This window comes from Microtus oregoni, unplaced genomic scaffold, assembly GCF_018167655.1.
Source record: "Microtus oregoni isolate MIOR12 unplaced genomic scaffold, Mior012 000019F_ref0000042, whole genome shotgun sequence".
Taxonomy (NCBI): Eukaryota; Metazoa; Chordata; class Mammalia; order Rodentia; family Cricetidae; genus Microtus; species Microtus oregoni.
The window spans coordinates 34,526,114-34,538,734 of record NW_024543078.1 but is presented as its reverse complement, the minus strand read 5'-3'; the positions used below and the strand labels follow the sequence as shown (position 1 = coordinate 34,538,734).

The window sequence follows — 12,621 nt, the reverse complement described above, 5'->3', positions numbered from 1 at the left end:
CAGAGAGGAGATTGCATAAGATCTCAAAAAAAAAAAAATTATCTGCCAGTGAGTGTTCTGGTAACCTAATCAGAAAGCGTGGGTGACAGCCATATTGTTTATGGAACAGTTCCATTAGTGCTTCATACCAGGAGGAGGGGAAAATACTTGGAAGAAGAAAAGCTGGAATTTAAAGTTCTATAAATGATAGACAAATCCATCTGGCCATTCTGATGTGCTCTAAAATGTCAATGTGGACACAACCTCAACGTATCAGCCCCTTGATTAGGACACTACTGCTTTTGTCAAGGCCACGTACTAGTGGCACACCTATCAGCAACTGGTTCAGACACTGGAAGCCACAGGGAAAAGTTAAAGCAGAAAGTAAATGTTTACTAGAAGAACCTCCAGATGGAGGAACTGTGAATAGTGTCAAGTGTCTTCCCACGGATGGATGGTGCTGGGAAAGTTGTAGGTGCAGCAGGACAAGCGACCCTTCTGTTGCTGAAGTGCATTCAAAGGGGAGAATACGTGAGTCATCTCCAGAGGAAGAGGAAGGTAAGCAGTGCTGGAAACTGCACCGACATTAAAGAAGATGTGTTGTGGACGATACATTAAAGTCATAAAGTCACATGATCATAAAAAAAAGGTTGGGCTGGTGAAACGGCTCAGCAGGTAGACTGGCTTGCGCATAAGCCTGGGAGCTGAGTTTTATCAATGGTTACCACAAGGTAGCAGAAAAGAATTGACTACCAAGATTGTCAACTGACCTCCAAACATGTACACACACACACACACACACACACACACACACACACACTAATCCTTTTTAAAGAAATGATTTATAATTAAAATGTTTGTCTAAAAGTTTTCAACAAAATAAAAAAATTTTTAAAAATCAACTATGGAAGATTCCTAGGCACTGACATCATTGTGGCTTGATGGAGAATAATAAAGCAAATGGTTCTGCTTTTGATACATTACAGGGTGAATTAGCTACCCAGTGCTACACCTATATACACATATGCCTATGCCAGTCATCACATCACATAGACAATGCATCATCTCATAATGGTGATTATAGTGTATCATGATATTTTAAGAGAAAATTCAAATAACTATTACAGTATACTTTTAAAATGCTATTTTATTATTATGTACTGTTAATCTCTTACTGTGTCTACTTTTTATATTAAGCTTTATCATATGAATGTTGCATAAAGAAAACATATCATATATACAGGTTTTAAAGCCATCTCTGGTTTTAAGCATTCCTTAGGAGTTTCAAAATATATCCCAAAGATAAGGGACAGACAGACACACACACATACCACCAAACACTGACCTCCCTAGCCACCAGGCGCTCCTGGAGAAGGAGCAACAATGTAACAGAAAATGGGGAAGCCAAAGCAGGAGAGAACGAATTGGGAGAAATGTAAATTCACACTGGGCATAGAGGTTACATTTTAAATTTTGTAGAGAGTCTTCCCATATAATCTGGCAGGCCTGATTGCCTCCAGAGCACTGGCCTTACAGGCATGCACCTTCACACCCCACCAGACACTATGATGATATTTTTTCACTTAACCTTTACAAGGCCAGAAGTATGAGTAAGAATGTTGTCAAATGTAGTGATACTTTGTGTTTTAACAAATAAAATTTGACTGAATATCAGAGTAGAGAGTTAAGGGGCTAGAGGCCAGACAGTGGTGGTTCATACCTTTAATCCCAGCACTAGGGAGGTGGAGACAGATAGGGATAGGGCTGGGTGGAAAGAAGAATATAAAGCGGGAGGAGACAAGAGCTCGGTGTAGTCTGGAGATGCAGTCTGAAGTATTCAGTTAGAGAATGCATCCCAGGACAGGGTCGCCCTTTTGGTCTGAGGATTCAGTAAACATAAAAGGTCTCTCTAGTGGCTAGCTGTACTGCTTCTCTGATCTTTCAGCTTTCACCCCCTAATATCTGACTCCCGTTTTCTTATTAAGAACAATTAGAATTCGTATTACAGTCCAACAGTCTGTTAAAAAGTAGAAGCTCTTGGGCATGCTACTGCGTGCTGGCATGCACGTTTAATACAGCACTACAAAAGCAGTTTTGTGGTAATTACAAGAATATACCTTTGGTCTTGCAACTGCACTTTATAGAATTTATTCATATGGAAATGCATAGATGCAAAACAAAGTTCAATAATAATAATTCAGTTTAGTTTAATAATCATCCTGTTGCTTGAAGGGGGCAAAAGCAGACAGTGGGAGCTTTGAGTGCCAAGGGTAGCCACCTGAGCCTGAACACTATGGACAGGGAAGTGAAGGGGAACTCAAGGACATGGAGATAAATAAAAATGGCCAGAGCTGCCCTAGTGGATCTAGATAGACAATGAGGGAACTTACCTGTGCTAAAGATGGGAGTGCAGAAATACTTATAATATTTATACTTGATTATGTATGTATATCTGCTAAAGTAGGCCCGAAACCAGTGGGGTTTTCATAAGACCTCACAGAACAAGAGGCACCAATCCAGGTCTGGAACTTTCCAATGGTCACATAACAGCCTTTTCTGTTATGGAAATTTCCTGTAATAAAATCTTCCTAAACTTTTTTTTTTTTGAGACAGGGTCTCTCTGTTTAGCACTGGCCATCTTCAAATTCACAGAGATCCACCTGCGCCACCAACCCCACCACCACCCCAGTGCTGGCAGCCATCGCATCCCCGCCATCTTCTTACATTTTCCCCAGACCCATTCTACGAAAGGAATGCTGTACGTTAAAGCTTTCAGCAAGGGTTCAGCACCTGCATCAAGCTCAGGAGAATGGAACCACAAATCAAAACCTGCGGACCAAGCGCCTATCCCAAGGGGCTTAGTGTAAGGACAAAGCCTCTGTAGGCATGCAACAGGGCCTGAGCATCTGAGAGAAAAGAAAACCATGGTTCACTAGTTCACTAGTTATCCAGTAATTCAACAATTACTTTGCAAATAAAATCCTAGCACTTTCCAACTAAACAAGACGAGGAGAAGCCTGGCTCCTGGTTCTCACTCCAGTGCCATCAGCAGAAAGAGTTTTCTCATGTGAGAAATAAGAACTCCACAGTCTAATTCTCGAGGGCACTGCAAGTCTATGATCCAGTGAAATGTCAGCACACTGACCTGAAGTGAGTAATGGAGTCACCGCTCCTTGTCACCACACTAAGGGTTTGCATAAGAAGGCGGAGAAGGCCACTGCTCTTCCTAAGCAGCAGAGAACAGGTCAAGCAAAGAATGGTGAAGAAAAGACCACATCATGTTCTACTGAGGCAGATGAAAGACTTCACATGAGAAATCTTTTGGATTATCCAGAAGAACCACTGTTTAAAATCCTGTATGCAAAAAATGAACTTTCTATTTTTCCTCTGAAGAACACCAATGCACAGGATACACACTCCCATTCATTCTCAGCCACCTTGAAAGCCAGGACACTGTCCTCACACTCACTTCCACAGAAAGAGGGGGCAACTCAAAGGGCCAGCCCTGAGCTCCCACTGGGGAGCGGAGGTCAACGCCTGCTGCCACGTCCCTCATTTAACCTTGAGTCTCACACCCTTGGACCACCAAAACAAATGGCTGCCTACACACGGCCTCTTCATCACCAACCAGAACCAATGACCTGGCTCCAACTACCAAAGCTGTTGCAGTCATGGCTACCTACATGATTACATCTGATGGATGCCGGAGACAAACCAAAAATAAAACACTGCTAACAGGCAGCTGTGACAGGTACATTTAGGGGACGACTGGAAGGGAACCAATCAAGAAAGAAGTGCAACTCTAAGGAAAAGCCCTTAGGCCAGAGGAACCCAAGAGACATAACAGAAACTTATTTCAAAGTTTTAAGAGAGGACTGACAAAAGCTCTTAGCAATCACTAAGAAACTGATGGACATTTTTAAAGTTTCAAGGAAGCATATATTAAGCGTATGTTCCTTTATGTCCCATCCTCCCCACCCCAATTAGTCTTTGTTCCACTAGACAGTTTCACTTTTACTTTCTAGTTTCATGTCACATATGTGCATACATGTAGTAATGAAGCGGGGGGGGGCATAGAAAAATCCCTATTGTGTGTTTGTTTCTACAGGACACATTTAAAGTCCTTATGCTGACATTATTTAAAAATACTATAGCATATAGTAAAATACTAAAGCATGTATGTTTTATGCATGTATTATAAAGGAACTACAAAGAGAAAACATGTACTTGCCTCTCTGAGACTGGCTGGCTTAACTTGATCTGACGCAGGTCCAATTGTAGCAATTTCCCTGCTGCCAACATAACTTCTCTATGCTGGAAGACTTCCTTGCTACTATCACATTCCTTCCTCCACTTCTCTGTAGCTGAACACCCTGCTGGGTCCATTCGTTAGCTGCCATGACAGTGTTTCAGAAACACTTCTAGGCCGGGCGGTCGTGGCACACGCCTTTAATCCCAGCACTCGGGAGGCAGAGGCAGGCGGATCTCTGTGAGTTCGAGACCAGCCTGGTCTACAAGAGCTAGTTCCAGGACAGGCTCCAAAACCACAGAGAAACCCTGTCTCGAAAAACCAAAAAACAAAAAGAAACACTTCTAGGAAGTACTCCCTGGTACACTGACTTAGGTAGGCACCCAGGAGTGTGACAACTGGGTCACATGTAAGACCTATGTCTCAGGCTTAGGTTTTGTTTCCTTGTTTGTCTGAGAAGCCAGCATACTGACTTCCACAGTGCTGAACTAGTTTAGATTTCCACCAGCAGTGCGAAATTTTACTCCCACGTCCCCACTGGCATTTGTTGCTAATTTTCTTAATGACCATCAGTCCTGGCTGCTTTTTGTTTTCTTTAGATAAGACCTCACTATGAATTATGACTGTCTTGGAGTTCACAGGGATTCGACTGGGATTAAAGGTATGGCCACCACCATGTAGCTTTGATATGCATTTGTATGGTAGCTGGTGAACAATGTTTTCCTTTTGTTTATTAGCGATACATATTTAATGCCAATCTCAGTGACTTAGTTTATTTCATTCTTCCACTTGCATACTGAATTATTTTATTTCTTGTTGTTTAGTCTTCTGTCTGGTGCAGAGCTAGCAACTACCTCCCATTTTGGCAACTGTCTCTTCACCCAATCAGCTGCTTCATTTGCTATATAGAGAAGGCTTTTCATTACATGAGATCCTATTTGTCAGTGCTGGTCAGTACTTCCAAGTGGAGGGTGCCCCATTCAGAAAGCTCTTGCCTGCACCTACTTCTTGAAGCATTTTCCTTACTTTATCCTCTAACAGTTTCATTGTTTCAGGTCTTAAATTAAGCAGACCTGGGACTTGGGGGAAAAAAGTTTGCAATATTATAAGCATAGCATGGAAAAATATTATTAGGGAGAAAAAGAAAATGTCCTACCATGTGGGAGATAAGGATCTTCACAGGTAGAGCACCAATAGAAGCAACATCAGTAGGTGTCACAAATGCCTACATTAAAAGTTGACAGCACATCTAGAAAGCTCCCCGACCCCATCCCAGTGCTTTAAAGAAACGGGCTGGGCTCCCATGAGTGCATGGTGAGCCAAAGGACCAAGTCACTGAGATGTGCACTTCACCTATGCTGGACATACGCAAACACCATTTTGCTAACTGTTACTGTCTATGCAATAAAAAAGTGTTCAATGCCAGAGATCAATCTTGGTAACACCACTTGGGCCATGTGCTCAAACACAGAAGAATGAGTCAGATCCAGGGTTAGTTAGTAAAAGCAGGACTATGCCACCATGGAGATCAGAGGAAATACACTAGAGAGAGACAAGCGTCTGAATCACATGGTATGGCAGCAGTTCCATACCAAGGTGTCTGTGGTACATGGCACGGCTCCGACTCTCACAAGTGAGTGTATTTGAAACCTGTATTCCTGAGAGCTGTCTTGATTGCCAACATAGGTATTTTGAGTCACAGGAAAGAGAAACTAATTTTAAACTGGTCCTACTATGAACCTTTTCAGAGAAACCTGCAGAGGTGAGGTTCTTGCAGAAAGGATCTGAGTTCAATTCCCTGCACCCGTTGGGTACGTTGCAACTGACTGTAACTCCAGCTCTAAGGGATCCAGTACCTTCCTTCTAGCCTCTGTGGGCACCTGCACTCACATGTACATACCCATACACAAATACACAAAGATATACATAATTTAAAATTAAATTAAAAACTTTAGAAGAATTTATTGAGTTTATTTTGCATACGGGGTATATATTCATAAATATGCATATATGTACATGCCCATGTATATAGGCATGCAAGTGTGCATGTGTGTGCATCCCAGTGGCTGGTGTTGGCTATCTTCTCTACTTCATTCACCACTTTATATTTTATGACAGGTCTTATTGAACCTGGAGCTTGTTGATTCAGTAATGCGAGGTAACTGGTAAGTCCTCAAGATCCTTCTGTGTCTGTCACTCCAGCACTGGAATGACAGGCACACAATAAGGGATCCGAACTCGGCAAGCACTTTCTCAAGTGAGGTACCTGGCCAGCCCTTACGTTTGTTTGTAATGCACTGGCACTCCTACCACAAAGCGAGATGGGAGTCAACACCTGACCCCAAGGAGATGTTTGGCAAGCAACTTGGGAAAGACAGTCAGCACCTGCCCCGAACCACCCAAAACAGACAAGGTAAACTGAACCTGATGGTCTGTTACTATGTGGGGTTGGGTTCCAGCCAGGCTGTCCCCACTGTCCCCTGGAAAATCATATAACTTGACTTCCACATTACATGTTCTACACAACCCCACCTTCCATGAAGTCAGAAACTTATAAAGTAAAAGGTAAGACTCAAAGCTAAGGTTAGAGACAGATATATCTGAACCAACACATAATTTTGCCCTTTTATTTATTCAGCAATTCATCCACTCAAACATGTATCTAGAAGCTCCATTTGGGTGTAACCAGGGAGCCAACACGTAGTAATTTAGTAATTCCTCTCAGCCTTAATTTCTCATCTATGAAGCACAGAACTGCTTTGCACACTTAAGGTGCTTTTGAAGATTAAAATAAGGAAAGTTTCTGACATGTCAAACTTTATTACAATGTTAATTAAAATTCTGTAATATCCTATTTGGATCTGTTACCTAAAATTATTTTAAGTGAATCCTGACTATTTATAACAATCTATAATAATGTTATTTCTGTTATCGTTTCCTAAATAAACATCTCTCTCCCTCCCAAACGTAAGTTTCAGAAATCCACTAAACTGGTAATGTAACAGTTATACATACCTGATACAGCTCCTGCCCCATGGAAGAACCACAGGACACAAGCCAAGACATTCATTTAGTCACCGTAGCCTAGAGTTGCACACGTACGTGCGGTGTGTGTGGCAATGTCCATCCATTCCCATAAAGGCCATGGGAAAGGGCAGATGTCCTCCTCTATCTATTATTTCCTAGAAACAGGGCCTCTCACTAAACAAAGGGGTAAACTGGTGGCCCAACAAGTTCCAGCAATCCTCCTGTATCCACCCTCCACCGTGTTAGGAATCTGTAGCCCCACCAATCTTTTTTTACAGACTTGCACTCAGGTATTCAAACTTGCATAGCAAGTGCAAGATCTTACCCAGTGAGTGATCTCCCCACCCCTAGATTTCTTTGCTTTCCCTCAGGACTGCTGGAACTGCAATGGGTATCACGTATGCCCTGACACAATTTTTTTGGAGGGGGGTGTTACAGGAGTTATGTGTCTGAAGAAAAGAACTAGCTTTGTTTGTCAACATGGGCAGAAAATGTATACATCATAGAACTTGTGCAAGAGGAAGTAGGACTATCTTTCCATCGGCACCCTGAGGTGGCAAGCCTGGTCAATGAGTTTGAACACTGAGAAGTACATCAGGTAACACCAAATCAATGGACCTCACAGAAATGGGATATCCTCTGGTGATCTCTAGCCAGCATCAGCAAAGAGGCTTGTAGACAGGAAAGCTTTGTCTCACGCATGTCTATGTGAAACCAGCAACACTAGGAGTCAGGAAAATGTTAACCAACAGTAAGAAATGCCTGTCCTTTCTTCCTGTGTTGTCATCTCACTGTCTCGAACAGTTTCAGTGTCAAGAACGCCCACACAAATTTACATTCTCCTCTCTTTCCCTGACCAAAGATAAACGTCACGTATTTATTTACCTCCAAGGTACACAAGGAAGCTTTGCTGCCCCATTCTGTGGAGCACTGGGCTGCAGGGCAGTAAACAGACAGGACAGTCGCTATGGCAAAGCATCTCAGCCCACATTGTGAGTTTTCTTAGGGAGGCTGAAGGCAGACACTGTCAAGGGAATGTTTGAATCTGCTCTTGAAAACCAAGAGGACAGCTGTCACCAAGGAAGTCCTGAGAATGCCCATGTCAATGTTAAGGAGCTAAGACTTCAAACATGAAGGCTTTTCTCTAGATATGGCTCCTCAGACTAAGAACAGGGCTCGCTCTCGCCAGGAAAACTGGAAGACCAAGTAAAAAAAGGCTCACAAGCAAGGATAGCAAAGGCAACCACCTCCTGGGGCACAAGGTCTCAACCCTAACTCTCTTGCAGTCAGGCCAGTTCCCTCCCTGGAGTGCAGACTGCCTGCAGTGGAGCCCCTGCCCCGGCCTCTTACCTGCTTCCCCTTCACCACATGCTTGGGCACTGGCACCCTGACCTCCAGGTCAGTGTAGTCTTGCGACCAGGTATAGTTCTCACGGACAGCGCCATTGTAACTGTCCGGATTTTTCTGGAACTGTTCTTGAATCCTGAGAAAGAACAAGAACTATGAGATGCAGCTGAACAAATCAAAGCAGACAAGTTCCAAAGCCGCTTCAAATGTGTTATTCCTATGTCCCAGGGAGGGAGCAGCACAAATAAAAAAAAAATAAATAAAAAAAAAAAAAACCTTACTTGTGTTCTGCATCTGTAAAGGTTCCTCTTTGGGGCATTTCCTTTGTGACACTCCTATGTGGTCTCCCAGGAAATCACAGCTCTGCTTGCTGCCAGTTCAGAACCAGGCCTGTTAAGCAGGCAGCCATCTTGGTTAAGAAAATCCCTAGCTCATGAGCACTGGATGTGATGATGAACTGTGGGGGAAAAACTTTTCAAAAAGGCAAAAAAAAAAAAAAAAAAAAAAAAAAACCAAAAAAAAAAAAACTCCATCCTGCAGCTGCTTGACTTCAATCCTAACTCAACACTAAGCCTCTCTTTCCTCCGAGTAAGTAAATCAAAGCCAAAGGGACTGCATTTAACTGTGCACACCATTAGTAATCCAATTAATGAGATGGCCTAAAAAACCTAGTCAACCAAATTCTATTACATACCTCCACGACAAACCTGACACATATACAAAACGGTCCAGCCAGGAAGCAGATGTTGAAGATAAAATACAAAGTCTGTCACAAAATTTACCTTGTTAACCATATAAATGTCTTTTAAAGATGGATTTAGACTCAAGTCTACTAAATGAGTTGAGGCTCTAATTCACAGACAAGTCTTTGTCCGCTGACACACTGAGGCAGACAGGGAGCTAGCTCCACACACTATAAGCATGCATGCTGTTCCACTCATCCAGAAAGCACGAAGCTGCAAGTGCCTTCATTGTCTTGATACAGAAACAAGACCAGAGTTGGGGAAGTGATTTTAAAAAGTACATATTTTTCCTCACTCAAGTTTTAAAATAAGAACGTTTTTATCCACTATATGTGTGCCATGTCTCCGTGTATTCAAGAGACACGGCCTCCAACATAGCCTCAATTCTCAGGCCGGGTAACTGGAAGCTGCTGAAGGAAGATGCATGTCCTCTCAAATGATATCCTTGAGTCTTAAGCCTGAGGCTTCAGATGTGGTTGAGTTACAATCAAGTCATCAAGGTGGGCATCACTGTTTTTAAAGGGAAGACTCCAGACAGACTTATCCAGGAAAGAGATGTAAAGGAAGCATTAGGAACAGAGATTGGAATGGTGGGACAAGAATTGTGAGCCTCTACCCAAAGCTAGGGGACAGAAGGACCCTTCCCTACAGCCTTCAAGGGTGAGAGCCAAACCACACCTGATCTCTAATTTCAGTCACAGAATTTTCAGAATCAATGTCTGATATTTAAGTCATCAAGACATAGTACTTTGATGTGGCAACACAACCAGAGTGGCTGGCTGAGGAAATTAGCTTCAGAGATGATACTCAAAACTCCAGCACTCAGTACTGTGAAGATCAGGCACTGACCGTTCAGCATGGGCACACACTTGAAACTGTCCAAGGGGAAGCACTGTGCAGCACAGAGAAAACACAAGTCACACCTGGTTCGATGACTTGACAAAACAGAGCAAGAGGAAGGCACCAAAACAAAGAAAATGTATATAACAGGCCCAGTATTTTCAAAGACTAGAGGTATAGAAAACGCTTTTAACACAACAACAAAGGGGGAAAAAAAAACTAAAGGGGGAAAAAGATATACAATGTCTATCTATGGTATGGTCTCAACTTCCAGGAAGAGGAAATGAAATACATGCATAAGCAGGTTTGATTCTTTTAATTTTTTTTTTTTTTTTTTTTTTTTTTTTTGGTTTTTCGAGACAGGGTTTCTCTGCAGCTTTGGAGCCTGTCCTGGAACTCTCTTTGTAGACCAGGCTGGCCTCGAATTCACAGAGATCCGCCTGCCTCTGCCTCCCAAGTGCTGGGATTAAAGGCGTGTGCCACCACCACCCGGCGCAGGTTTGATTCTTATGGTAGGAGGGAGTCTGACCTTTTCGTTTCCTTATTTAATATTCAAATTCCTGACAATATGCAAACATTTTAACAACCAACAGAAAAGATATTTTAATAATCATGGACAGAATGAACATGTGGCCAGAACCCAGGGCCATCCCAGGGCCAGTGCAGTAGCCTCAGCCCTGCCCCTAAATGGGCTGGCTACAGGAACAGTAAGAGGTACTGCCCAGGCACCAAGCTTCTACAGGGCCCTCCCACATGCCTCATCCCCAGAGGCAGTATTGGGTTTCCACGGGCAAGAGCGCACATGAATATGGGGTGTTATCTCTGGGAAAAAATAAAAATAACAAAAACAGAGTTAACAGTGGCTAACTCTACAGCTGCTAAGTAGGAAAAAGAGATCCCTCTCCACTGAGAGTCCTATCCATGTTATGATGTAAAAATAGGCAAAACTATGAAAAACAAGGCCTAAAGAGATAGGTCGGTGACGAAGAGCACTTATTGCTCTTACAGAGCAACTGGTACCCACATGGTGGCTCATAACCATCTGTGACTCCAAATTCCAGGGGATCCAACTTGTTGTTCTGACCTACATACACAAAGGCAAAACGCTAGTACACATACCAAAAGAAAATCTTTTAAAAAAAGAGTATGAAAACATAAATAAAAGTCATTCCACATAAAATTAAAACCAAAATGGCCCTAGTACTTGACAGAGATCTGGAAATAAGCACAAAGACTTCTCAAAAGGTAGAAGAGCCCAACATATCAGAACTTCATGCAAACATCAGTATGACATGTGGGCTCACTTCTTCACGGAGATAAGCTGCCAGTCTCAGCCTGACCCCACATCAAGCCCCGAAAAGCTCTGTATTCCCATTAGGGGCTCTCTCTTTGTTGTCTGGTACCTCTGGTCTATCTTCCCACTATGACCTTCCAACACAGACTCTGGATCCCATTGCATGGGCCTCACAGCCTCCATCTACAGTAGGCAGGAAAAGTGTTCCTCAACAGCCCTACCAAGTTGCTGATTGCTTTTTTTAGCACCCTGAATCCACATTCTCTTTAAATAAAGTTGATTATTTTCAGCCGACAGTATGTAAAAATATGTGTCCTGTCAAGTGCAGGTGGCTCTGGGCCCCACCCAACAAATCTAAGGCCACCCCTGCAGCTGTAGGCTTGGGGAGGCAGGAGGCGGGGGAAGGGAGATGAGCACCACAGCTTCAGCATCAGGGTAGGAGTGAGACAGTGAGTCAGCAGCCAGGTCTCGCTGCAGCTCCCACTCTGTTCCTGATGAGCAAGGGAAGAAGGCTCTTGACAAAGTAAAAGAAAACACAGCACAGGCCCCACATTCCACTGAGTACTATGGGCCACAAGCTCTAACTCTCCTTGAAAACCCAGCAGTTTTGATTGCTAAAGCCTTCCCAGCAAGCCTAGGCACCACAAAGTGGGGCGAGCTGAAAAACCAGAACCACCTGCAATAAGTGAGCGTGGCTGATATTGTCACCAGGAACAAACTACATCTCAGAGAATAAGAACAAGACTTATGCAGTCTTTCCAGTCTGAAGCCCTGTCACTCAAAACCATGGACCTCTCTGCTTCTGCTTGCTATTTGTCTTTGTTTGTTTGCTTGTTTTGGTTTTTTTTTTTTTTTTTTTTTTTTGGAGACAGGGTTTCTCTTTGTAACTGTTCTGGCTGGCTGTCCTGGAACTTGCTCTGTAGACCAGGCTATCCACAAACTCACAGATTCGCTGCCTCTGCTTCCCAAGTGCTGGGATTAAAAGTGTGTGCCACCACCTTAACTAGCAATGTGGGTAATGCAACAAAAACCCACAGCACCCACGTATCATACTATCAGACAGTAAACTTGCAATTACAAAAATAAAATCAGCTTCTCAGGACAATTTTCATTCAAATTTACACAACAGCTCTTCATATGCT

The 12,621-nt window shown here is 43.0% G+C and overlaps 1 protein-coding gene across 1 annotated transcript in view; it reads right to left on the bottom strand.

Annotated features, from left to right (window-relative positions):
* The window catches only part of Nudcd3 (NudC domain containing 3), a 92,774-nt gene that overhangs the window by 28,545 nt on the left and 51,608 nt on the right, over positions 1-12,621 (bottom strand). The window contains exon 3 of the mRNA XM_041669234.1: positions 8,606-8,738. Within this exon, the coding sequence (XP_041525168.1) occupies positions 8,606-8,738 (133 nt within the window). The remainder of the gene's footprint in view (positions 1-8,605; positions 8,739-12,621) is intronic.